General features: G+C 44.3%; 2 protein-coding genes across 4 annotated transcripts in view; one reads left to right on the forward strand and one right to left on the reverse strand.

The window, feature by feature from the left end:
• magi3a (membrane associated guanylate kinase, WW and PDZ domain containing 3a) overlaps positions 1-20,124 on the reverse strand; it is a 126,724-nt gene extending 106,600 nt beyond the window's left edge. The window contains exon 1 of one of the 2 annotated variants that reach the window (XM_073470088.1): positions 18,854-20,124. In XM_073470088.1, the coding sequence (XP_073326189.1) occupies positions 18,854-19,160 (307 nt within the window). In that variant the 5' untranslated portion in view covers positions 19,161-20,124. The remainder of the gene's footprint in view (positions 1-18,853) is intronic. The other variant, XM_073470089.1, reaches the window with a different exon arrangement.
• A 2,104-nt stretch (positions 20,125-22,228) lies between these two features.
• LOC140999611 (tyrosine-protein kinase STYK1) lies at positions 22,229-27,100 on the forward strand. Of its 2 annotated transcripts, XM_073470102.1 has the most exons (10): positions 22,229-22,391; positions 22,550-22,594; positions 22,677-22,820; positions 22,914-23,099; positions 24,080-24,261; positions 24,375-24,449; positions 24,613-24,830; positions 24,959-24,999; positions 25,508-25,604; positions 25,777-27,100. In XM_073470102.1, exons 2-10 carry the CDS (start codon positions 22,588-22,590, stop codon positions 25,946-25,948), a joined length of 1,122 nt encoding a protein of 373 aa, XP_073326203.1. In that variant the 5' UTR covers positions 22,229-22,391; positions 22,550-22,587; the 3' UTR covers positions 25,949-27,100. The 2 variants fall into 2 exon arrangements, with proteins under 2 accessions (XP_073326203.1, XP_073326202.1); XM_073470101.1 differs by lacking the exon at positions 22,229-22,391 and having other exon boundaries at positions 22,400-22,594.
• The last annotated feature ends 463 nt before the right edge of the window (positions 27,101-27,563 follow it).

Raw genomic sequence — 27,563 nt, forward strand, 5'->3', positions numbered from 1 at the left:
GCCCTGTCCACACATGTACAGGTATTTGTGTGATTTGGCCTTTCTTAACCATGTAAACAGAGTTTTAGGTCACTGAAAAAAGACCTTTTGGAAAACTCCTTCCAGGATGAAGATATTCAGAAAGACAATTTTCAGTGTTTATGTCTGAATGAGCAGAAACTGAGGTGTTTTGGAAACGATGACACAAACACCCGCGTTCATTTCTTGTCAGTGTATGTAGCAAAATTGTATGTATTATGATATTCTGGAGTATTTGACTGTGCATTGACGCGATCCATCGGTCCAGATTGATATATCGATCCAATTATAAACGATCCAGTGTGAAAACATCGATCCACATGATCACTTTTAAAGATAAGCCTCTATTTTGAAATTCCCCTGGCGTGTCTGTGTCACCTTGCCCGTCCAAGCACACCCCCCTTCCTAAAAATTGCTAGAGCCAGACAGATAGTGGTAAACAGCCAAGAGCAAGATGATGAAGGTATCAGCTCCCCTCTCAGGAATAAATCAGGAGGGTGGAAATATTTTAGATTTTAGGGGGGGGAAAAAAACAGGTCAAGAGACAAACAGAGCATCACACCCAGCAGGCTGATAACTTGTTGCTCTTGCTACAGAAATATTAGCTGCCCTGTGTCAAAAACGTTAGGCTGAAAAAACGTGTAGGCTGATATTCAACCATTATGTCCAGTTGGGAGACTTAAACCAGTGGTGAGTAAGAAATAATAGCCTCTTCTGTAACTGATTACTTTGGCTTTATGATATCGGCAAAAATCACATCATTGTCCAAAGATTCTAAGATTCTAAGATATTTCCTGCCTCATCATTTTTGTCTTGTTTTCAGGAAATAACACCTATGCCTTGGTACCTGTAACAGATATAATAGAAACTAAAAATAAGTAAAGAATAAATAAAGGTAAAAATTGTATTTTCTGTAACCAAGCAACCGACCACAGTGTATACAATCTGCTTCCTGTTAACACCAGTACACACATGCCCAGTGCACACATGTTGACATGTGTTTTCCAGGGAGTTATTGTGGGCCGAGATTATTTCCGATCTTGACAGGGATTGTTTTTGTTTTAAAACAAATTTTTGTTCAGAATTACTCGTGCACGTGTGGACCAGGCCTTGAGCATACCATAAAAAGGCACACACACATACAAACACACCCACACAAAGAGTGGAAACACAATTTCGAGACAGCCATCGCCACAGGAAACTGATTTTCAATTAGGCTTTAGAGTGGATACAGTACACATGGATTTATCGCCCTGCGGCGCGTGGCTTTGTGCATCTGTGTGTTCAAGCACACAAATACAGAAACGCGTTGAAGTTCAGAGTCCAGTGACTATTGCTCTCCAGCTTAATGACCCAGCAAGAAACAGACACCGCTGAGTGACTGGAGTGGCGCCAATCAACACGATTGTTGTGACATTTCCGACCAGCCATTATCTGCAATTGGCTGTAATTCAGTGGTGCTGCAGATGACTTAATTCAAGCCCCCCCTCCCCATCGGCCAACCGACAGCGTGGCTCATCTCCTCCCAGATGGGGCGTAGGGCTTAGCCTAGACCTCTTCCCCTTGCTAATCCTCCTCTTTTTCTCTCCGGTAGTCATTCCTCCCTCCCTCTGTCTCCCTCTCTGACTCTCCTCCTCGAGGTTTTCCTCTCCTCTCTCTCTCTCTCTCTCTCTCTCTCTCTCTCTGTTGTTCTGCCTCTGTGCTGAATTGAAACAGCCTGTAGCCTGCGACAGAGAATGTCAAATGCCTTCTCGTCCTCATTACGGAGCTTCCCAAGGCGCCCTGTTCCACCAAAAGGCATTCATTTCTCATGCATTTCAACCATGCATCCCACCACACACAAAGACAAGCATTACTGTTTTAGAGCTATTATTATCATCGTTGAGTTATTATTATCATCTCATATTTATACAGTTTTTTCCCCCCACATACACTCATTTCTCTCCCACTTTTTGTTTATGTGTGACTTTCTGGTGCAGACAATTCCTCATAAATCAAATACAACAACTAACAGTGCCATTACAAAGGAAATGTATTATTAATGCATCATCAAATGGCCTTTGATTCTGCAGGTTTGGTGAGGAGTGCTCAAAATAGACTACGCGAGGCACCTTGGAGCGAGGGTTGATGCAGGAAAAAAAAATATGAGCGAACGCTGGATGTGATGCAGATCAAAGACACGCAGGGAAAAAAACACTCACATCTCGACAACTAATCACAACGAGAAAATGCAACAAAGCGAGAGCTTTAGGGTTCGACATGGTATCATTTCATACTGCAGGAAGCGTGTCTGCGTGCATGTGTGTGCATGTGCACGTGTAAGGCGGCAGTGCTGCATTGAGATCACAGAGAGGAAGTCAGACCTTGCTCCCCAGAGGGATCCCCTTGTATGGATGGGATCAAGGAACACCCTTTTGGTCTCACTGCACCGTCTTCCCTCTGACCCCCCTATTCTTAAACCCAAATGTGAACACACCCAGTGCACGCACTCATACACGGCCCCAAAACTCCTGCGCAGAATCGTGGTCTTACACTGCAATGGTCTGAATCTGACAGGAATCACTTTACCTGTCTCCAGGTGAGTGGGGGTTAAAGTGGATGTAAGCGCCTGTGTCACTTTAAACTCACTGCGGCTGCCAGCCTCTCTCTTTAAATCTTTAAAGAGAGAAAGAGAATACACTATATTCTCGTTCCCAGGGCTTGGATGTCGGCAGGTGTAACTGATACTGTTACACGATACTTTCATCCACGATACCATCATCAGCTACACTGGTTGTCAAGGGCAGCAACAGATGGAATGCACCCTTGTCAGTGAGAAAAAACAGGCTTTCAGAGACGCAGGTTGAAGCGATTACCTCCTTGTTCAATCTGCTAGAGCAGCAAAGCGCCTCGCATGTGATGACAAACATCATCTTCCTTTCCAGTCTGGAAAAACAGGCTCCGGTTGGAAATACAATACCGCTTAGAAACTCCCCCGAAACCGACAAACGAGTGTGGCTAGTTTTACGTGCACGGCTAATAGGCGAGCCTCCCTGTGGAGACAAAAGGGACGGCCTGATCATCAGGCTGAGGAGGCGAACTGATTTCAAGTATAACTGCATTATCTGCACAAGCATCTCCTTAACTATGTTGTTGCTCAGTTTTGCGGCTACCGACCTCGGAAGGAAAATCATTGGTTCATTTCACCGTCCGAAAACAACACTTGAGTCACCGCTGCAGGTTCAGTGAACACGACATCTTTTGATGATGTTTACATGCACTCCATTAGGAGCATTGTGCACCCTTCCCATCAACGGACCCTCTTTTCCCTTTGAGGCGAGCACTACCGGCCTGTCAGACGGCGAGTATAAAGCTTGCTCCACTTTAGCCAGTCTCCCACAGATGAGCGAGAGGAAAACAGAAGGACAGAGGAGATAAAAAGAGAGAAAAGGGGAGGAGGAAGGGAGGAGGCGGTGGAGGTGGTTTTGACAGAGGGCTGAGAGGAGGGAAGTGCGGGGCCACTTATGCGCCCTGCCACCCTGCATCACCAAGCAGCCAATGATGGATGAATAGAAGCACATCCCAATAATAGAAACGACTGGGACATCGGGAAGGATCATTAGCTGAGTAACAGCAGGCTTTTGGGGGAATCATGAGGGTACATGTGTGCCTCTAAGTGCATTTATATGTGTATATGTTAAATTCTATCTAGTTCAGCGTGGCTTCATTTGTCAAACCACTCAACGGCAAACCTACAGGGGACGAGTACAAATGTGTTTCCATTTCTAAGGTAGCATAAAGGCCCTGTGGATTGGAGTGAAAGCAGCGAGTAAATAATCAGTAAAGCATGGATTCAACCTTTTAACAGTTTGTTTCATCCACACTGAAGACAAACAAACAAGTCTGGCTGCTCTTTTCTCGGCCTCGTTACGACTCCAGATCATCAGTTATTCATGCCAACAAAAAAAAAAAAAAAGAAAAAACTTGGGATCACGCTGTTATTTGCCGGAGACGAAAGCTGGCCGTTTATTTGCATATCGTAGTGGCGGTGCTCGCTGTAGCACGGAGATAAAAAACGGACAATAAATCAGAGTAAACAAACAGATGGCGGGAACAAACAGAGCACCAAGAGAACAGAAGGGCTGAGATGGAAAAGAAAACACAGGTATCAAGGACCTGCACAGACTGAAGCTCCCGCTGATCTAACTCTCCCCTGCATACATCATTTAAGGACTACACTGATGGTTTTCTGTGTTTTAGGCCATTAACTTTAATGAGTCGCATATATTTTGACATTTCTGCCAGCTATTGTGCAAGCCTGCCAACTGCATGTACGTAGAATGAATGATTTCGCACTTTTAGGTTTGTATTTCATCCGTCTCATTAAAATCCTGAGACTCAACTTGAAGCTTACACGAGATTGCTAATACAGCAGCGATCATTTCATCACCATAACTGTATTTTTTTTTGATGGTGCGTCGTTGTTTGCAACAAAACAGCAACACACATGAAGCACAAAAAAACAAACATGTTCATATTTCAGAATGTTTGCTAACTCTTTTATATTTTGGGTTTAATTTGGATTTGAATGTATTTCAGCTTGTTGATGCACTTCGGTGGCTGCCTCTCAAAACTCATATGCTGGAGAGTCCTCGAACACGAGCATGGAGCTTTCAAATAAGCTAAAGATCAAAAATGTGAAAAACAATTATTGCCTGGAATGTAGAAAAACAGTCAAAGAAAAAAATGACTGATATGCACTTAAAAGAGTCATCGGTTGGGAATGTGGTTAATGGGCTTCAAAACATGAAAAAAAACAGTAACATGTCGTTTAACTCTGCTGTGTCTGTGTTTGAAGTTTTGTGGTGACCCGCTGAATGATCATCAGCCATGAGCGGCAACATGAGTCCATCACTGATCGGTCAAATTCCTTGAAGTCAGCCTTGTTTCATGGTCACAGAGGAACCCTTCTCATCCACGAGCTGCCACATGTGACTCACAGCAGAGGTGAGTAAGTCGCTGCCTGCATCACTGCGACTGTGTATGTGTGTGTGATGGAGATCCACCGCCTCAGCCCTTATCTTATATCGTCTGGCATTCAGGTGGCAGGGAGATGGGGGGGGGGGGGGGGGGGGAATGAAGGCGCCACATATTGCCATAAATTTGTTTCGAGTGCTTTCTCTGTGCTTTATTTCCATTTCCGACACTTCCATTTTGCAAACATTGCTTCTGTTGCAACATTTATCGGTGATGGTTAGTTTGACTCTTGTGCTGTGTAGTAGACATACAGAGGACATTACTGCCTTCCTTCAGCCCCGAACAAATATAATGAGTGGTACGATGAATCAACAATGCTGATGTTAGTGTCCAGACATAAGAAGGCTTTAGATAGTATCTTTAAAGCTGACATCCTAAGATGCTGATGGGGGAAAACAGAATCACAGGAGCACCATCATCCTGCAAAAATGTCCTGATGTGCTTATAAAACAATTTTTTACAGCGAAAACTAAACTCTCTGGTAATCATGGTTTTGCTGCTTCAATCTATGCTGTGAAAAAAAGGGAGAATTTGTTCTGTCACATTTCAATCCTAGAAAGGCAACACCTTTGTTTCACACACACAGAATGTTTGCAAAGCGAGAAACGGAGCGCCTTACATTAGCATTAAACAAGCGCCTCGCGTGACATGTCGTGTTACGATCACGGCGCTGACAACAACACAGTCTGCACGCTTCGTGACAAGGGGATGTATTCCTTCGCACTCCCATATGTCCGGTCTGGAGCCGTCTCGTGCTTAAACCGCTGTGAGGGGTCGCGCGGGTCAACGTGGCGGGTGTGTGGGCTGTCAGGACGAATGTGAACTTTATCCATCACTTGAGCATGTGTGTATTTTTTTTTGTGTGTGTGTGTGTGTGGGCGCCTGTGCCTTGCATGTGTGTTTGCTTCTCAACCTGGCTGTGGCGCCTGTCAACAGAAGTGTTGAATCAGTGCGAGTCGCGCTACTCTGCCAACTCCTAAGCAGCCCCCTGACACACGGGCTCTTAGGCAGGCTGGGCACGCAGACGGCAGCAATGCCATCCAATAACAGCTCCGCTAAGCCCCGGGCCAGTGGAGAGGAAGTCTGGTATCATAAGAGCGTAGCGAGTCTGGCCATTAGCCCTCGCCGGACTAGCTCAAGGCTCAACTCCCCTTATCCGAAGCCAAATTTTAGTCCAAGTCAACACATTTGAGCCAGTTCTTTTACTCAAGTTTTTTATTTTTTCCTCAGCCAAGGCAAGCTGAGGGACTCAGCACTACAATCAGTCTTATTAATCTAATAATTACTTTCAATCAAACATGCAGACAATAGGCCCTTTTGAATCCAGTGGCCTCTTTTCACCAGGTCACCCCGGGCAGTTTGAGAGAACAAAAACAGGTTGTACGTCTACAGTACAGTAATACCAGTTGGGCCACATTGCTCTTTACAAATGAATGAACCACTCGAGAGTTATTTTCTGGGGACGACGTTTCAGTGTGAAAGCTTGACTGGAATCATAATAGATTGAGAGACCTCACGGCCGCGCCACCTTGAAACTACTCTTCATTTACAGGACATGTGAAAGAGAGATGATGAATGACCGGCATACAAATGATGAGCCTCGAGTGTTGCTTGATGCAGCTTTGGGGAGGTGTATCTGAGAAACGGGAACAAAAGAAAAGAGATTTTCTAAAGACTGAAAAAGTTTTTTGTTGTTGTGTTTACATCTGTAGCATTGATCCCCCTCAGTTCATTTCTATGTGGGCCAAGGAATTCAGGAAAATTGTAGTGTTGTAAAGCAATATAAGCTCAAGGCCCGAGATTTGAAAGAGAACTGCCTTGATGAAAGAAGAAACTGTCTTCTTGAAGTACAAGTTTTCACCACGATCGCCTCGCAGGGAGGCAACAATGTGAAACGTCTGCCAGAACAAGCACCTGTTTGTAACAATACACTTGTGTACACAGTTCTCACTGTGCTCAACTAATCCAAAATAACTGCATTCCACACATGATTACCATTCCCAGATGAACACTCATGCAGTGACAAGAATGAAGTCATTTGTCAAACCACTACAACAGACATCGAGGGACGTCTCAAACCATGTCATCACAACCGGTCGTGACTCATTATGTAATAAAACCGTAATTACACATCGTCCTTGTTGACATTTTAGCAACATGATCTGCTGGATTGAAGTATTTTTCCGATGTTTGGATGGTCTGGACTGAACAAAGCTGTTGTTGGACTGAACCCTGGAAAAATGACAGGCAACGTCTGACGGAGCCAAAACCAATGACGACACTCTTTATTCAGCAAACATCATAAGCCAGAAAAACACTTCGACAGGAACACACTGCTGAAGGTGATTGCGAGGACAGGAAGTACAGATATACCTTGGAGAGGACTGCAGGGCTTATTCATCCACTCGCAGGTCAGAGTTTGGACACCAGGGTTAACTGGAGCCGAAGGGTCAGAGGTGATGTGTAAGAAGCGCTGCCCTAAATAAATGTGACATGACCCGGTCATCACCCCTGAAGCAGGTGAGGGTCAGGGCCGTCTCCACAAACCAGGATGGACAGAAAACCTCTCCACTCTGAGAGAACATAAGAGCTTTTCATTACAGCTTCTCTTTAAGGGCTGAATTTATTTACAGCATCGAACATCATACCAAGGTTAAAGACTGATTTATATGTAATTTTATAACACAGGGTTGTACAACGAAATGCAAGTAGTAGTCCTTGTATGCTATACAAGAAAATATATATTTTATGGTGGAGTGCTCTGTAGTGTTGTGGTACAGCGGTGGATACTTCTGTATCTGTTGTCAGATGCCAGCAGGGTGAACAGAGTGTGGCTGGGTTGACTGTTGTCTTTGAGTATACTTTGGACTCTGTGGAGAAACCTCATCTAAACCACTGATGCTCAGAATACAAATGATGCTCTGGGCAGTTTTAATCACCGGCTGCAGAGCCTTCCTGCCCCGGGCCGTGCACGAACCTTGCCAGTTTGTGATGTTTGGACTATTGCTCCTCTGTAAAAGTTGACCAGAACTTGGCACAGGAATTTAACCTTCTAAAGTTTCCTTAAATGTCTTGTAAGAAAGTTGAACTTTGAGTCTCATTCCCAACTCGTCAAATACTGATGCTTTGGGATGCCGGCCAACCCGACGTAGAATCCGAATTGGACAAATCGGACCTTTAAGAAGTACAACCTTCTCTTTACTGTTTTTACCACAGTGGTAAAATAGCAGAAGGCTGTTGAAATAATCTGGATTGTTATTGTATGGCAGGCTTCAATGATGGCTACTAGTGGATACTCCAACTATTGCATCACCGTAACACCAGGATTGCAGCAATACAGGTCTTTCTGCTTCCTTTAAAACACAGAGTAATGCACACGTGATCCCTTGAGTCAATTTGCCTGAAGACCTCAGAGAGCTGGCAGACTGCAGCCAAAGCCTGGGGGCAAATTTGTCACCGCCAAACACCTGACTGCCAAACACACACTCACAAGTGCAGAGTTTGCAAGTCCTCCTCTCATTTCAGGGGCAGGAAGATTCTGCAATTTGTGTCCTGGGATTGGCTTATTACCAGAAAATAAGAAAAAAGCCTTCATGGGCAGAATACTGAGAAGGCAGGCTGTCAAAACAGATACCATCAGTGGTCACTGTGAGCTCACTAGCACCCTGCGCAAAGGCAAAACATCATGAATAAGAGCTGTGAGCCAAAGGCACTGTAAATAAGACGACCTCCTGGTGTCCTCGACTTTTCATAAAGATCGGGCCCTTGAGCACATGCAGCGGCTCCGGATGCGTCGGCTGCCTTAACAGGGATGAGATTGGACCCGATCAATAACCTGTTAGAGAAGCTAAGGAGCAAAGCAAGCTAAATTGGCCGGGCTGAGATCCTGACACCCATGAATTCTAATGAGGACACTCAGGGAACCTCATCTCGTCGGAGCATGACATCTCACCACGGAGGGAGGAAGGAGCACACGCGACACATTAATAACATAGTGAGAAAATGGCCGACTCCCGTGTCCCACACCAGGACAAGTGTACCTTCACATCGACTTAGTGATTTCTCACCTGAAGACTGTTGCTCTCTGTTGCTCTCTGTTCATGTCTACACAGTCATACTAATGACGCAGGCTCAGTTTAGCCAGTATTAACATCTCTAGCCAAACCTGATCATAACACAAACATTTCAAAAGCATTTTATTCTTCAAAACCACAAAGAAAGACATCAAAAAAATAGAATACGGAAGCTTCTGTGGTCAGCCATGAAACAGACTCACGCCCTTCGCTGTTCTCAGGCAGAGGTTTGGCAGAAAACTCCCGCAGTGCTGCAGCTCTGAGATCAGAAGGGGCCACAGCAGCAGCTGGCCGAGTAGGTGGTTGCTGTGAAGGTGTGTTAGGACGGCGGTGGGCTTTATATCCGTTTGATATGAGATCTTGTCACGGGCACAAGCAGAAAGGGCTGAAATCGATTTTTTGAGGTGGTGTACCACGACTAAACAGCTGAGTGGGCTGCACTGGCAGAATGAGTATTGACGAAGGCCCATCCACGCAGGCACGGGGCCAAGTATGAAGTATCACAGCCAACCAGGAGATTGAACTCTGAGATTGAGTCTTCTGAACTGATTTATTACCCAGAGTGTAAAGAGTGTAAGAGTCCCAACTGGAGGAAATGAGCGATGCGCCAGTCAGCAATCCGTCTTTGTCTTATCATATCCTCCAAAGTAAACTCCTGAGATCTACGGGATAATCAATCCAAGGAAGTCAAAGCAGCCTCTGCATACTCCTTCAGTGTCAAAGAAAAAAGATATAGTACGGAATATGAGTAAAATAACAGAGGCAGTAGTGGTAGAAGGAAGCACACTGTCCTCCATGTTTGTGTTTGGCCTCAAAAGGCAACCAGAAGTGGAATCCAATTCAGACGTGCCTTAATTTTTCATTATCATGCATGCTTGCACACACACATATGCAGGCAGCTCACACACACTGGTTACTCGCAGACATGATTGGAAAAACTGGCTGTGCGGTAAGTGTTGTGGCTTGAAGCACAGAGGGCAGAATCATTTCAGACAGACCCAACAGAGAATCAATACTATCATCGTGATTAATCGCAACAAAATCTTTTTATCAGTCCTGATATTATTATCATTGCCTTTTCTCATTTTCTTTGTCCCGTTCTCCCCAATCCTCTCGCTCCAACTCACTCTTTCCTCTCCCTCTTATTGTCTGCACTCCTCCCTCTTTGACCCCATTTTATTTCCTCTAAACCTGTTCATCATTTCTTTTTTCTTTTTTTTCCGCCCAGTTTAAATCCAATACATCCTCCAAGAGTGATCCTTCTCAGGGAGATTTTTTCGAGGCAGTGATGTGCCAGCTGCCTCTCCTCTCTGTTCCCGTTATTGCCTCTGCTGTAACACCATGGGGATGTTTTATACAGAAACAGCCAGAACCAAAGTCCCAAAATAGGCTCTCCACGGAGGGCGGAGAGTGTGCATCTGGAGGGAACTCGGTTCAATCAGCAATCTGATAATCCATCCCCTTTATCCTTGTATCCGCATCTGCACCTGCGTATTGATTCACAACAGCTCATTTCTGTCTATATTTCCACTTTCTGAAAACCAAGTCGCCATCCGTTGCTCACAGCTACATGCACGGAGGACAGTTTCTTTGTTAATCGGCCTGTGGACGGTCAGGGTCACGTGTCGGTGCATTCCTGCTAAAAGCACACCGTCCTTGCAACCACTTGTTGTGTGGTAACAGGCCACTCCAGCCCAGATACCCCCTGCTGTTTGTCCCAGGCAGGAGGCACGAACGGTCCTTATCAGGAAGTCGTTGGCAGGCAAAAGGGAAAAACAAGTGCATCACCATGGCTGTGCCAGTCACTGATTCACGCTCTCAAAGCCACTGTGGACATGGTTTAATGCGAATGCCAGAGCACTGACCTCAGCTTCATTGAAAAATCTAATGTTTTGGAGGTTATATTGAAATTTTCTCCATCTCTTCACTGTTATTAGTAGAAGCAATGTCATAAAAATATATTTTTTTACTTCTGTGGTAATCAGTGTCCCTTTGCCGCGAGAAATGTAGCTATGTAGGTACAAAGGGCAGGGAGAATCAGCTTATTGTGTATCTTTCAGTAAAAATAGGCGATAAACAAAAAAGTACGAGCCGTATGAATGTAGCGCAGTGGTGGAGGTCATCATTCCTCATGATATAGGAGCTGCCTGGCCTCTGTTATGCATAAGCACTGTTGAGAAGCTGACCTCATCTTATCTCGAAAGGAGTAAACAGCTGCAGGGATGGCTCACCGTTGGAGAGAGACCAATTAGGAGTCAAGCTGAGGAAAGGAGGGCAGGAGTCTCTGAGGAAAACGCTTGCCTGTGTGTGTGTGTGTGTGTGTGTGTGTGTGTGTGTGTGTGTGTGTGTGTGTGTGCGTGTGCGTGTCTCTACATCACACCGTCCATTCCCACCAGCAGCAACCCGGAGACACTGACGACACAGCATGACCATCCAGCGAGTAGAAAAGAGTCAGTCTTGGTGAATCAGCATGCACTCATCTCCACTGCCTTTAAACATGCCTGCCAAGTCATGGCGCCTGCCAGTGAGCGGCATGGCTCATTTGAAGAAGCTATCTTTGTTGCTGGCCCGTTCGTTTCCGCAATGCGGCTCCACGGACGGCGTTAGCAAAGGTAGAGGGAAGAAGGGCGGCCATGTCACTAAACATCTGGGGCAGATGATGAGAGCCGGTGGTTCCACGACTGGAAGAACGATACAGGAATCATTGAATCATATTTGACAGACCTTCATTCTCCTCCCTTCCATCATTCATATCTTCCCTTCCTCACTAGACCGGCTTTGTCTGTCATGCTCTGTAGGAGAAGGAGGACAGAAATGCAAGACAGGAGGAGGCAGGGGTGTAAACCGCATTAGACAGGGGGAGTGAACGAGGAGATCAGAGGCGGTGCAGGGCTACGAGTTGCAGAAGGAGAGGGACGCTCCGGGGAGGATTGAATAAGAGTGTAAGAGGCGTGCTTTGGTATTCATAACAGCCGCAGCCGTCTGGGGGGCTTCTGTATGCCCATCCCGCTCGCACCGTCGTCCCCAGCCGCCGACGGGCTGGCAGGACGGAGGGCGGAGACGTGTGACAGGTTTGGGGAATGAGCCGGGAGAGCTGCCAGCGGGAGGGGATGATGGGTGGATCTCGCATCAGGTGTACAGCTGAGATGAGCACACACTTAAAGACACACAGACACACTCACACAGTAAAAAGGAAGCAGCAAAGAGAGCATAGAGAAGAGATGTGCCAGTAAAGCTCCACTTGCAGTCGGGATTAGAGCTGCCAAGATTAGTCAAATTACCAATTATCGATCAAAAGAAAATGACTTGCAAATTGTTTTGATGATTAAGTAATCGTTTCAGGGATTTTTCAAGCCAAAATGTAAAAACACCTGCTGGCTCCGGCTTCTTAAATGTAAGGATTGGCTGCTGTTCTTCTTCTTCTTTTCATCTTTGGGTCTTTGGATGCCATTTAAAGATGTTACTCTGGGCTCTAGGAAATTGAGATTAGCATTTTTCACTATTTTTTTACATTTTAGATGATTAAACGATGAATCAATTTTACAATTGTAAAAGCTGCAAAGATGAATGGCTTAATAGATTAGTAGTCATCTATGAAATTAATCACCAAATATGAGTAAAATTCTCTGATTCAAGCTTTTAAATGTGAATACGTCCTCATTTTTTTTTACTGATTTATTACAGATAAGTGAAAATCTTTGGGTCGTGGACAAAACAAAGACATGCAAGGACGTAATTTTGGGCTTTGGGGAACACAGACCGCCATTTTTCACCATTTTTTAAGAATAATCATTCATTGCAGCCTTAGTTGTAAAAAAAAAAACTGTTCATGGATCTTTTTTGCACTAAAAGCATAAAGAAAAAGGACTCTTCTCTCATGCAGGGAATTTTTTACCTCCTTTACAGGATAAATCCTGAGACAAACCTGCAGCTTCACTGTAGACGCAGATATGACAAATGCAGTGACTGGAACAGAAGTTACATTTTTACCGTGGGGAGAGAAGGAGCCACAGAACCTGAGAGATCCTGACAGCTCCTCTCAGCTGGTTTAGAGCAGCTTAGTCATTGAAGCCCCGACTGCACCGTGGGGGGGGGGGGGGGACCACATTAACTCAGACTGTGCGCTTACTGCTCTGCTGCGCCGCTGATGGCAAACGTGTGAAGTGTGAACAGCGATATGACAACACCGGAGAGACGAGGCAGAAACAGAGCGAGATCGCCCATTTTGGGGAGGAAAAAAAGTGGCAAATTAGCAAGTGATGTTAAGTTTGCTTCAAAAAATTACTTTGTAGGAATGTAATAAAAGAAATGGCTGGGTTTGTATTCTTCTGGGTCACATACTGTAAAAACTACAATGAATTAACAATGCTTTGTGAAAGTGGGAGCATTTTCACCCACCAGAGGCATGGAGGTTAACTTTTGGTGGTGAGACATGAGATGCCTTAAACCTGCACTCTCTCTAACAACTACAAGGGGATGACTCCACTGGTTTCAAAAAGAAGTCGCATTTTATGTAAGCTTATGAGAAAACGACCCTACTTCTACTTCTTTCTTGATTTGTTACCTCGGTAACATCTCATAACAGCGTCCTGATGAGTTTATGGTCTCAATCGTTAAGTCTTAAATCTTCTTCAATACAGCACGATGTTCATTTAGTAAACTATGGTTCCTACGGTCACTAGGTCAGAGCGATACAGCGGTGCTAGCTGCGCTTTCTCGTTCTGTCTTCCACACGGTACACAGGCCTTTATATTTATCTCTTACTAAAAATAAAAACATTTTATGCCCTAAATGTTTTGCCAATTTTGCCTCTTGGTATCAAGTATACTGTTTTATTCGAGATATTTATCAAAGCTAGAAATTCCAGTATTATGACAACACTATTTCACAGTCTGTTTACAATTTACTAAGACTCTTATCTAGACCAGACTGCAACATAAACAAGTAGATAAAAAAGTCCAGCTGTAATAATTAGTTGATTAATCAATTAGTTAATTGAAAGACAATTAATTGGCAGCTATTTCGGTAATTTGATTATCGTTTGTGTCACTTTTTAAACAAAAACGGCAAACAAAATTTTTGGATCGAGCGTTTCTAATGTGAGCATCTGATGTTTTTCTTTGTCAGACATTAAAGTAAACTGATATTATATAGACATCCAAAACAAAATTATTGATTAACAGAAAGCAAAACACGCAGTTTTTTCAAGTCGCCACCCTCAAAACAAAAGAAATATCCGGTTTGAGTTCAGAGTGCCACTCTCACTTTCTTCAACTGCCCGGTCAGGCCACACGTGTAAACCAACACCAACAAGTTCAGACACATTCCCCAGGTGCTTGTCCAAAGGCATTATGGGAAAACTGTATAATGTAAATTACCAAGCCGACGCAGAAACAGACAAAGCAGGGTGGAGAGAAAGTAGATATATAAGGTAAATTAAAACCCTTCATCACAAAGTAGCTCCTGGGACACGCTGAACATCGCACACCGGTGATGTATAACAGGGTAAGAGGATCCGAGGAGGGGAGGAGGTTTCTCTGAGTCTCTCTCTTTTTGAACAGGTGGTATGAATAAAAAAAACCCTGCTGCAATTATCCCTCGCTCAATTATTCAAGCTTATTGTTACCTGCACTCCTTATGGCATCATTTGTCTTCAGGATCATTTCCTCAACTCTTTTTTCTGCATGCTTGAAAAGACAAAACAGAAACTGAACACTGCCTGTGAATTCTTTATAATTAAGTGTCAACATCAGAATGAAAGATGAGAGTTAAATACCTCGAGCGATTTGTGTTTATAGCTCCCGTTTCTATATGAAAATGGTGAATAAAAAGAGTAAGCTCATCTTTATCACCTTTCCTTGGGCGCTAAGTAGCGTGCTATTGTGTAGAATGACACTTTTTTTGCAGTTCATTTCTCACTTGGTGCTGCAGGTAGAGCTCCTGACTGCTGCGTCCCTGATGTGCACTTGAAATAAAAATGCTTCTGTAGCTAGAAGACCCGTGGGGATTTTCAGGACTCTTTACTGTTCGTCTTCTGAATAAAAAACTCACAGTAGTGAAAATAAAAAAATCTAAAAAACACTTAAAATTGCACTTTTTAAAAGACTTTACACGGCTGCATAGGCTCATCACTCCCCTTCTTTAAGATTTGTATTAATGATGATGTGTTATGTTCCCCGTTGAAATGATTCGGACCGTTACACTAAAGGAATATTTCACGCAAAAATGAAAATTTTGTCATTTTGTACTCAACCCTGTGCAGATTTAAAGTCAGGTCCACAAATTATTTTCTGGAGCTTCACAGCAAGACAGTGTTGCAGCAATTTCCTCAACTGAGGTAGACGGGGGACTTTAAAGTTTTAAAGCATTAAAGAACGTAAAATGAAATGGCTCCATACAGCCTGTCTGGTGTAATCTAAGTCTCTGGAAGCCCAGAGGTTCAGAATTGATTTGAAAAGACATTATTTACACCTTTTTTTAAGCCAAAATCTTCACTGTAGACGCTAAGCTAAAAGCGTCTGGGACATGAGCTCAACCAAGCGTTTAAATAACATCTTTTCAAATCAATTTTGGATCTCAGGGCATCCGGAGACTTGGATTACGCCAGAGGAGCTGCATGGAGCCATTTTGTGTTTTATTTTTTCATTTTTTTTAGGATTTAAAACAACTCCCCATTTGCTTCAGTTGTTTCAGAGAACGCTGCTACGTTGTTTTGCTGTGAAGCTCCAAAAATGTTTTGTGGACTACAAATCTACACCCAAAGTTGCATCAGCATGAGTACAATGAGTAGATAATGACTGTTTGTTTTTTGTTTTTGAGTGAACTTATCCTTTAAAGCAGTGGGGAAAGGCCAGTGTTTTATGTCCATAACTTTACATGGAGGAACACGTCACAACACTGTAAAAACTTTGACCTCTGATAAGAGTTTTCCCATCTAGACCTTGCCCTCAGAGATGTACTCATACACCGTGTTCAGATGCAATCTCTGCAGTAGCACTCTCCAGTGTGAGCCACGGCCATCTCAGTATATCATTATCATTATTTAGAAGGAAAAAACAGTTTGAAAACTCCTTTCTCGATTTTCATTACAGACCTGATTTGTGAAATCAAAGGTGTTTTCCGGGGACCTGAAAGCTAAATGGTCCATCCATAAAGCTCCATGAGGAAAAAACGAGCACATCTAAGTTTGTTTACATCATTAATCAATGAGCTGCCCACTCACAAGTCTCTAAGCTGCAATAGGTATCTGCGATCGCTATGCCTCCACTCTCAACGGTCCCCTCAAGGTTACTGGCTATTGCCTCGCTCCACTCTCAGGAATGGAGCTGCATACTGAGTGCACCGGCTGGTCTGGGGCCAGAGGACCACTCGAGGATAAAACTTCTGTTTTCCGTGCAGGAGAACTGATGAAGAAGTCGCGGCGAAGGTGCAAAAACCGTGTTTGATTTAAAAGCTGCGGGTGCAATCTGTGGGTATCAACCAAAAGGCAGTTAGATTCTGAAGAAAGGTTGTGCAACGGTTTAAAGATTTGTTGGATTACTTTAGAGGATAAAGTGGCTTGTGAAGAATAAAAGAAAGAAAAAATGCAGCACACTGGTGATGGAATAAGACTGGAGGAAGGGCACCAAGGCAAAAGTGAGAGAGCCAGAGTGAAATATAGAGTAATGTAGCGGGGGAAAGAAAATACCAGAGACGCGGGGGACGGGCGAAATGTGATGATAAGGCATAATCGGCTCAGGGGGAGAAGATAAAGTAAAGACAAACTAGGCAGCGAGGAGAGAGAGGAGGAAGAAATCCACCCTGGAGACAGACTGAAACGATGTAAAGGAACAGTTCACCCAAAAATGAAAATGTAGTCGTCTTCTCGACCGCATGCTGATGGAAAAATCAGGTGGAGTTTTATAGTCGACAAAACAGAAAATCCTCTCAGTAGCCGCTTAGCTAGAAGCGTTAGCGTGCACACCGTCTGAAGTGGGTGCACGAGCTCGACTGCATAAAGAGGGTGTGAATATTGTCTATTCAAATCAATTGGGGATCTCTGGGCTTCCAGAGACTTGGATTACGCCGTACAAACTGCATCGAGCCATTTTATTGGGTTTCTTTGGTCGTTTTTTTAAAGTTATAAACAAGTCCCTATCTACTTCAGTTGTTCAGGAGAACGCTGTTTTGTTGTGAAGCTCCAGAAATGTTTTGTGGACTACAGAACTTCATCTGGCTTTTCATCAGCGCGAAGGCGAGTATATAAGGACTGAATTACAATTTTTTGGTGGACTGTTCCTTTAACGCGACAGTCGACGGTTTAGCAGACACAAAAAATTCTCACCTAACATCCCCCAAAAAGCCCGACCACTGTTGTCTTAACCTCCCTCCCGACATCTCACGAGAATACAAGTTTACATCCACACCGGTCGGCTAACATCTGATCTGCCCATCAGGCACCTCATCTTGGCACGGAGCGGCCATCAATGATGGATGATGCATGAATTAATCATGAGAGAGGGGACAGAGATATAAACACACGGTGAGGCCCCGAGGGGAGCAGAGGAGCCTATGGTAAGCAGGCTGCGGCTCGAGCATCACTTACCATAGAGCTAACATTACATAACACAAGGTCAAGGGAACACTTGGTTAGCTCAAAACGCACTTTTCACCAAAAACTTGAGTCCAAACACAAGATCAAACAGCCGGACTGATGCATTCTCACACTCAGATCACCTCCAAGTGAAAGTTTAATCAAATGTGGTGTCTAAAAATGAAACTGCTGACTGCACCGGACTTCCCCGCACTAGTATTGTGACAGTCATGGTGTGAGTGTGTGTGGCCAGACCAGCGCAGCATCCTGGGGGATTTAAGGGATATGGACCTAATTGATTCAATTAGACTTGGACTCACCTCAACGCTGCAGGCGGACCGACACTGTCTAAAGCTGGCAAGGCAACCATTAACAAATCCCTGCTAAGTGTTGTGTAAAGTGCCACACTCAGCAGTGCCTCTATCAAATCCATCCACACACACACACACAAACACACACACACGCCCATCCTGTCCCACATGACTGCTAGACTTGGTGCTCGCCAGTGTGTTTGGGCACATTTAACACACCCATCAGGCGTGAGTGCGTGTGAGCCTTAAGGAAGTACAATAACAGACACATAAATCTAATCAATAAGCTTTTAGCTGAGCTCACACGCAGAGAAACACAAACGACACTGGAGCAGTTTGTGTCACGCCTGTGTGAGTGTGTGTGTTGCTGCACCGGGTTGACGCTTGTGCTGTGGATGCAAAGAAGATTACTGACAAAGGGATGCAAGCTTAATGACCGCTGGTGGCTTGTGTTGTAGTGCATGAGGAGGAGGATTGTGCTGCAGAGGCAAAGGCAGCATCGCAGACAGAGTTGTGTCTCCGCATGAATGAAGGGGAGACATGCGGATAGATGATTCAGATACAAACCGGCTGGAAAGGCAGATTTGACCTGTGGACTGGCTTTCTCACACACACACACACACACACACACACACACACACACACACACACACACACACCTGATCCTCCTGCACACTGCCCTGCAGGCAAACAGGGGCTCAGCTGTGAGGCTGTACCCCCCCAAGTCCCTCTTATTTATTCATGCTACTACACAGACCTGTCCTCTCTCTTCAGGTTACAAACCATTTGAATGCACATCACACACAGGGCAGGTTTCAGGGGTGGGGGGGTGGGGGGGGTGGGGATGGGAGGGGGGCACACACCTGGTTTCACAGTCTTCATGCGGATGGGCTCCCGAAAGTGGCGGATGACAGCCAGCGTGTCTCGGTTGGTGAGTCCGCTCACGGGAGTGCCGTTCACCTCCAGCAGCACGTCCCCGCTGCCGGGAAACCTCCCGGCGTGACAAACCAACGCCTCCGAAACTATGTGTCCGAGGTGGGGGAACTCTCCCAGCTCCGCGCCGCCTCGCACCTCGACCACCGTGACCAGCTCCCCCGAACCCCCCCACGACACGGTGCACTCCTGTACTTTGGTGGACCAGTGCTTCTTCTTCTTCAGCGTCTTGGACATTGTTGGAGGCTCTTGTAAAAAAAAAAAACCAGGAGGAGGAGGAGGAGGAGGGGGGAAGTCCAAGAACGATCGTCCTTCAACGTAACAGAAAAAAAACAAAAACAAAAAAACAGCTTCCGATCCTCAAGACGCAGTGACGCACGGGGAAATCATCGCAGATTTGAGAGAAGTTGAGGCTGCTTTCTTGAGTTGTATTCCATACCACGGTGTGTAGCTTTGTTCAGATCAAACTCCCTCTGTTGTTGCTGATGATCGATCCTTCCATTGAGTCACTCGAGCATCACCTGTCTGAGACTGGGGATGCGAGAGCGGCTGCGTCAGTGTCGCATTGAAGCGGAAAGTGTTGCCTCTCGATGCTGGGGCCGTCTCGATCCCCCACACCCCGGTTCACACACACACACACACACACACACAGCACCGTGCACCTAAACAAAACAGCAGCTTCCTTCACGCCTGTAAACACAGATTTTTATATTTACAGAGCGGGATCCGGATCCTGTGAGCCCCGCAGTCCGTGCGCACCGGAGAGCCCGTCACTTCCAAAAAAAACGGAGTGTTTATATTCCACTTGAAAAAAATTCAGTCCAGTTGGCGACACTGCCCAGAAAAGAGTTTGGACGAATGGGGTGAAACTTCAAAAACTGGTTTCCATAAAAAAGGCTGATCGGCGTCAAGTCTCCGCTCGGTGACAGCTCTTCATCCACAAGGAGAGACAACTTTACTGCGCGCACCTGTCCTCCTCTCCTGCCCTCCTCCGCGGTGACATCAGCAAAGGCAGTCCTTGGAAACGGAACAACATACCTGGCCCTCCTCTGAACCGGGCGGTTATGTGATCCTCGCGCAGCTGAAGCCCTTCCCTCTGGCTCCCCGCGTCCCGCGCTCTGCGCTCTTCCCGGCTGCTCCAGACGCACTGTGGGGATTTTTGTTTTCCCAACTAAAAACTACGCAGCAGCATGAAACAGTCGTGATCCGATTAGGCTTCACTCCATAACTTTTTTTTTTTTTTTTTTTCCTGGGATCTCTTTCCGTGTTGCTTTCCTGATTGCAGGGGCTTCTGTCCAATCAGACACCGGGGGGCCGATCCTGAAGGCTCTCCATTGAACCAATGGTGACTGACAAGGGGCGGGTCCTCTGTGGTTGGGAAGCGCTGGGTTTTGTTTCCATGGTGTGTTCAGCAAGGCGGAGTTCCGGCGGCTGGGACTCATATTTTCACGTGGGAAATGTTTATGAGAAGTTCAGGATCGGTCGACCCACAGTTTGGATCCGATCCGTGTGATCTCTGTGTACCCATTGTACGGTGGGCCGGACCCTCTGTGTCCTGCTTGAGTTGGATTTTGTAGTTTCAGGTCCATGAAATGTTTTCACGACCTTTTCCTGCTCTCAGGACTGAGGAGCAGGCGACTTGTTGGAGGCGATTTCTTGCGCAATTGTGCCTCCTTGTGGTTGTACAAGTCAGAGTCCGGCACCTTATTCATAAAACCTCCTAAGAGACAAATAGCACACAGAGGTTTTTTGTTTGAAATATTAAAAAAAGACAACATTTGATTGTTTTCACTCACACCTCCTGTGTGTTACTGTTTTTGCAACAGCTGGTGTGCGATTCTGTTCATTGTCTGGTGAGCCAGAGCTGAGTTTATCATGTGGGACCTCAAAAACAAACATGTTACATGTCATTAACTTAAGTATTAAAACAGCAGTTTATCCTCCTGGGGTCTCCATCATTTTCATTAACAAAACATCATTAAGAACAAGAGGAAGAATCTGTATTTACACATACAATCACACAATGTGCAGCACCAGATCCAAAGCACTGCCTCGGTCAAGTGCACTGACTGGATCAGAACAGAAAATACATTAATACACATTTGTAATGTTGCTACTCAGAGTAACACTCAATACAGAAAACCAATAAGACCCCCAACAGTCAACACAAACTTAAAGCCTATCTAATACACACGCTCTGTGTAATCGGGGAGCAGCAGTAGCTCGGTTTGTAGGGACTTGGCTGGGGACCAGGTCAGGACCCGTTCGGACCAGTCAGGGCGGAGTGCAGACTGCCTTGAACAAGGCACCGCAACCCTTAACTGCTCACAGGGCAGCCCCCTCGCTCTGACATCTCTCTCCACATTCAAGCATGTGAATGAGTGTGTAGTTCAGGCTTGTGTGTACTGTGTAACACAAAACAAAAAATCCCTAAAATAGGATTCATAAAGTACGTCTTCTTCTAATAATAATAATTTCATCTCTTTAATCGTTGAGAAAGGAAAGCATGTAGCAACTTTCCTCGAGATCATCAGTACAATTCAGATGGATATCTCTCTCTATATATGGTTCTACATTAGTCCTTGTGTAAACACAAACAAATTGCATTAAAGGTTCAATATGTAGGAATCTTGAAAACATAAAAAATTAACTGAGATTATCAGCAGAATGTGAAGAAATAACAGTTTTATCATTATGACGCTTGCTAAGCAGCTAGCCTCGACTCTTCCCGGTCCAAAGCTCCTGTGCAAGAAGTGTAACCACCAACACTTCCCCACTTCCCCAGAGCTCTGAGTCAGGACTGCTAGCTGCATGGCTAATTTAGCTAACTAGCTAACGGCAGCTACCGTTAGCAGCTGTAAGCGGTTATTCTGGTGATATGCCGCCTCCTATTTCATTTGAGGATGAATTTGACAGGTGGCCAATTCTTACATATTGCACCTTTAACTTTTTATGAAGACATGCTGTATTACTCTGTGAGATCAGAGAACTTGGTTACGAATCCGATGCCACCGTTGAACCATAATGAACTGTTCTCTGTATTAAAGTAATTCAACTTGGACGCAACATGTCTAATGACCAATATATTGAATAATAGTGTCTATCTGATAAATACATGATTGGTTTCTAAACAGTATTTATGGGATTTTTAGTTGACCTTAACCAAGCCAGACAAATATTAATTGTGTGTATGCACTTGTAATCTACTGAGGCAGTAACATGTGTAAGCACAATACCGGTTAATGTTATCGTTTCTTGTGACTGTAAATGATTAACATTCAGTCAACTTTCCAGCTCAACCTCTTCGGTCATCGTCCTCACTGGCACAACCACAGAGGTGAGCCCATTTTCTGAACCAGCTGCCTTGTTATTGGGGATTTTTACAACTTTTTTCCGCTGCTGTTCATTTTTCATATCATAAGATCTGGAAATACATAGTTACCCGAACATTATGGCATCAGGTGTCAGGTAGGAAAATTTGACTTCATGTCTTGTTTGATATTTTTTTTCCATTTTCAAACACTTGATAGTTTGACTCGACACAGGGTCAGACTCTCCTGGTTGTGACTTTTGAGTTTCATCTGTTGATATGATCTGGCATTTCTCTCATATGTGAAAAATGCCAGCTGCTCCTCACGGCTGTGGCAACGACACTTCGCTCCCCATGTGCTGTAAGTCAAACACATGTGGCGCTCATTGCTCTTTTTCGGTTTTCTTACGCTCAACCTGCTTCTTCTCCCACTTGTTGTTCAGATGAGGAGTCATCGGGCACACTTGCTGTAATCATCATCCCTTGTTTGTTGGGTCTGAGCACGGTGTTGGTGGTGGCCTCGATTTTCTACAGTCTTCACAAGAGCAAGAAAAGAGCACAGAGCATGTCGACTCATTCTACAACTGGTAATACCATAAGAATTCAAAATTGTTGTTCTTATTTTATCAGTGTCTGAATTCAACGGGGGGTATTTTATCTCTGGTTGTGTTTTTTAACAGGCCAGACTGCGGCTTCTGCCAGCACTCCAAAGGTCCAGGCAGCTTTGTCTCCTTGGGAACTCCCTGAGGAGTCCGTCCTTGAGGGACTAGAGTTTTGGCAGACGGGTCGCTATGGCCCCATTTGTAAAGGTCTGCTGAAGAAGAAAGATGGAGCCTCTTATGCTGCGGTGGTTAAGTCCCTCCGAGGTACAACGTGAATCTTTTGTGTGGCATGACGGTTAAAGCATGTGAAAAGATTATTGGTGTTTTCAGGGCGACGGGAGCAAGATGGGCTTTAAAGGGACAGTTCAACTGCAAATTAAATTTCTCATCTGTATGGTTATTTGTCCATCAAGATTGTTTTGTTCCTCCAAGAAATTATGACCCATTTACTCAAGATAATCCACAGACAGTGTTGTGAGCAGTTTCATGTGGGAATTGTTTTCTTTCGTCCATCTACTCATGGACGAGAGGCTAAACATTAAAGCTCGTCCACGGAGGACACAAATTAAGGTTCACCGTCACGAGCCAGCCTAGCCAGAATAAAATGTGGGCAGTCAAACCACAGATGGCCCTACGTTCAAATTTGTACATGTTGTTACAGGTAGGGGAGAAGGCTGCCGAGCCAGTGACCGCAGTTCGAGACTGTGTTCCAATGTTTGTAAGTTTGTCACGAGAGGTCAGGACATTTCCAACATGTTTGTGGTGTCAAAACAAGGTACTTTAAGACAAAACAGATCTTTTTCTAAACCTATTCCTAAAGTGTTTTTTGCCTAAACAGTATTGTCACAACATAAAATACAAAATTGAGTTGCAGCAGAGAGAAATGTCAAGTTTCAGCATATCCCTGGTTTGCAAAAATGTACGTTACCAACATTTATTGAGGCGACTGGGTAGCACAAGCCTCTCGTCTCGCATGCTTCCCTATGTGCTGTGATTCTTGTTATTGAGTAACTAGGTCATGTTTTAGTTCTAGTTCTGTTATATATGAGAGATAAGACACAATTTCCAAAACTCAACAACTCACACCAAAACAATCTAGATTGATAAATAACACTACAGGTGAGAGGAAGAATATGTACCTTTGTTTTTGGGGCAAACTGTTCCTTTAAGATACAGTATATTTTAATACAACAACATAATAAAAACACTTCCTGTTCTCCTGTTGTTAATGTAACACCATATAGATGGCACCAACCAGCATGAAGCTAAGGAGTTTGTGGAGTGGGTCCTCTTCCACACCACAGTGTGTAAACATGAGAACGTGGTGCGGATGCTGTACTGTCAGACCAAACGTCTGCCCATGTATCTGGTCTTGGATGCCAGCAGCCCGGGAAACCTCCTTCACTTCCTCTGGACGCTGAGAAATGTAACAGTGGTGCACAGTCCAGGTTTAAATAACAAATGTTATGTGATGCTACATGCGGTCTTTAATGCCCGAGGTTAGTGGGATGACATAGATTTTTTTGTTCCCTCTTGAAGGACGCAGCAGATTCATCGCTGTACTTGTCTGAGAAGTCAGTGTTTCTGGTGGCGAGGCAGGTTGCAGCCGGTCTGGTGAGACACTTTTTCTGGACCAGTTATTTCCCAACAGACAACCTACTGCAGAAGTCATTCTGTCATTGACTCGTGTAGGGGAAAGGTGTTGTTCCCCTCGAGGTTTGAATTAATTTTCAACCAAAGATTGATTTGTTTGAATGTTAACCGGCTCCTCCCTCAGGATTACCTGATGTCAGAGCACAGGCTGGTGCACGGCGATGTTGCTGCCAGGAACATCTTAATTGGGCCAGGCCTCTCGGCCCGGGTGTCCGGGCTGGGCGTGGCATTTGAAGGACGCAAAATGGATTCAGCGGCGAGGCAGAGGGCAGCGGAGGTGCCTCTCAAATGGCAGGCTCCAGAGAGGGTTGTGATGCAGCTCAGTATCGACCGGAGCGATGTGTAAGGGCAGAACAAAGGCTGAGAAAAGCAAACACACACAAAACAAGTGGAATGTGTTGGTTTATCATCCATTTACTGTATTTGTACTATTGCATGACTATAACACTAACATTTTCTTTTCTCTATAGGTGGTCATTTGGAATCTTGCTGTATGAACTGATTACTTTAGGTAACGCTGCATACTCTATCATATGTAATGTCAGTATTTGTGTCTTTTCAGATTAGCTTTCTTTAAATGTACACATTTATACAATCTATAGTATTGGCACACCTTGCATGACGGACCACCCTCAGCATCACACGTTACCATTAAGGTCACACTCATTTATTCAAGAAAATGTTAACAGTTTACACTTAGGGACACAAATATAGACCATATTCACATGACGGCCATTTACCTTTGACTTCCCGCTTAGGCTGGGAAGCTCAAATGTTGTCCTGCCTTGCTCCAGGGTGCAAGTCATATAAACATCGGCAATCCGACAGATTGTTTCTGTCCGTTCCTTACTCATTTCCTAACTATTCAGTAGCTAGTGCATAAAATTGGATTGAGAGCTACTCATTAATGTAATAGTTAACTAGCAGTTAATTATTCATTAGTTACCCAGTAACTACCACTAAAATTTGCGTCCCTTATTGTAAAGTATTACCAAGAATTCTTTGTTTGTTTCCCACAGGTGCTCCTCCGTACCCCGAGCTGGAGCCTCTGTCTGTCCTCCCAAAGCTTCAGGGGTCTTATCGAATGAAGAGACCGGACTACTGTGGAGGACCTTTGTAAGTTAACTTCTGAGAAATAGGTCACATTGTTATACTTGTGAAAGTTGCATTTTCCTTCAAATCTTCCTGAGCTATTCTTCCAAAACGTCAACGTTAACTTCCCCCCTTTGCTCTGAACTAACTGGCTGTAAACGCATACCTATTTTGCATTCCTTTTGTACGTTTTAAGGTACGATCTGATGAAGTATTGTTGGATGTGGAGCTTCAAAGATCGACCTACATTCTCGGCCATCATGAAGCTGCTGGTGTCCTCGCTGCACCTGGCAGATACTGAAGCCATTTGTATTCCTGACCTCATTGACGTATTTGAGTATAACAAACAGGCAGGGCTGCTCTCATAGGCTCACACCAAACATGTCAACACCTGCGAATAAGAAACAAGGCATGTAAAGTGTGATTATATCTCAGATTGCAATGTCACATTCACTCAGTGCTGCTGAATGTCTATCGTTGACTTAGCATTTTTACAGTCCAGCATGTTTTATGAATCAAAGGAAAGCAAGTCATTTTATCATCACAGTTTTATTGTCAACAACAGACATATCTCTTAATACTCATTAAGATCTTCTATCTTCTTTATCATTGGACAAAAGTAGAGTTTTTGTATCTCATGGCATGCATACATTACTGTAAGAATATTACAGAATATACTGGAGTGGATTTGTGTTCAGTCCGCACTTTACATTGTCGATTTTCCTCACGGCATTGTCAATCATAAACCTTGTCAAGACCAGTGGGTTTAAATCAATATCAGAACCAGAGGACGGGACCTTTTGTATTCATTTTCTTCATCTCTGAAATTCTGCTCAGCCTGCTCTGTTATCCCCTGTTAGGCAGAGACATTTAGATAATTCAGGTCACTGATGCCTCGGATTTCAAGTTATGACCAGTTTCAGCCTGTTACTCTGTGCCATTCTGAACAAAGTCTTATGAAACCACGCCGTTGACATTTGTACCTCATACGAATTGTGAAACAAGGTGAGTGACGCCAGAAAAAGTGATGTCCGTCAGACTGAATCATGGCCAAGTTAAAGAGTAGCAACACACATATCTTCTCCTTCCCACACCGCTGAGGGTTTAAACCTTCGGTGGTCTGTTGAACTTGTGAGCTCAGCCAATGTCGACTGTTGAAGTTGCAAAAAGAACTTGAAGCAAAGTTTACGTTTCGACCACTAGATGGCAGCAAAAGTACAATTCACAGCCTGTGTTGTTTCTCTTGAAGGGTTAATTCACACTGAACAGTGACATCACTGATTCGGCTGTGGTCAGTTCTATAAGATGGGATGTTCATTCATGTGTGGATTTACTATTTAGTCTGCAATGCCACTTAAAACAGAAGCAAACAGCATCATCTGATCAGTCGTTTATTTTATTCAACCTAGTGAATAGAAAACTGTTTTGTGGGCACCAAAAAGGGAAAATAATGTTTTGCTGTTTTCGTATTCAAATGGGCAAACAAATAAATATGAAACCAAAACTACAAGACAACAAAAGTCTCGTTTTTTTTTTCTGTTGAAACTGTGTTGTGTCACTTACCTCAGGGGAGACTGGAGATTCAAAGAAACATTTGTAAAGCATGTTTTAAATTGAAAATTGAGGTGATTTCTAAGAAATTTAAAAAATGTTGGAAAATTACTGTTAATCAGAGATAATCAGGGATAACAAATAGAATGTAAGCTGTTATACGCAGGTTTATTAAACGCAGGTAAACCTGCTAAAAATAGGCAACTGACTGAAGGTGAGTTTGACGTTCTGATGGGTTTTTTTCCCCCTTGTTTGTCAAGTTTGACATCACCGATGCGCTGGAAAAACAGGGAACAGTAGAAAGAAGCAGATCATACACCTCATCAGACAACATCCAGAAGACGTTAAACTTGATTGAATAACTCTTAGACACATCACTCTTTTGCGGAGCTATTAACGGAAGGAGTTTCATTTCTGTTGAAGATGAACACC

The sequence above is a fragment of the Pagrus major genome, chromosome 7 (genome assembly GCF_040436345.1).
Source record: "Pagrus major chromosome 7, Pma_NU_1.0".
Classification (NCBI taxonomy): Eukaryota; Metazoa; Chordata; class Actinopteri; order Spariformes; family Sparidae; genus Pagrus; species Pagrus major.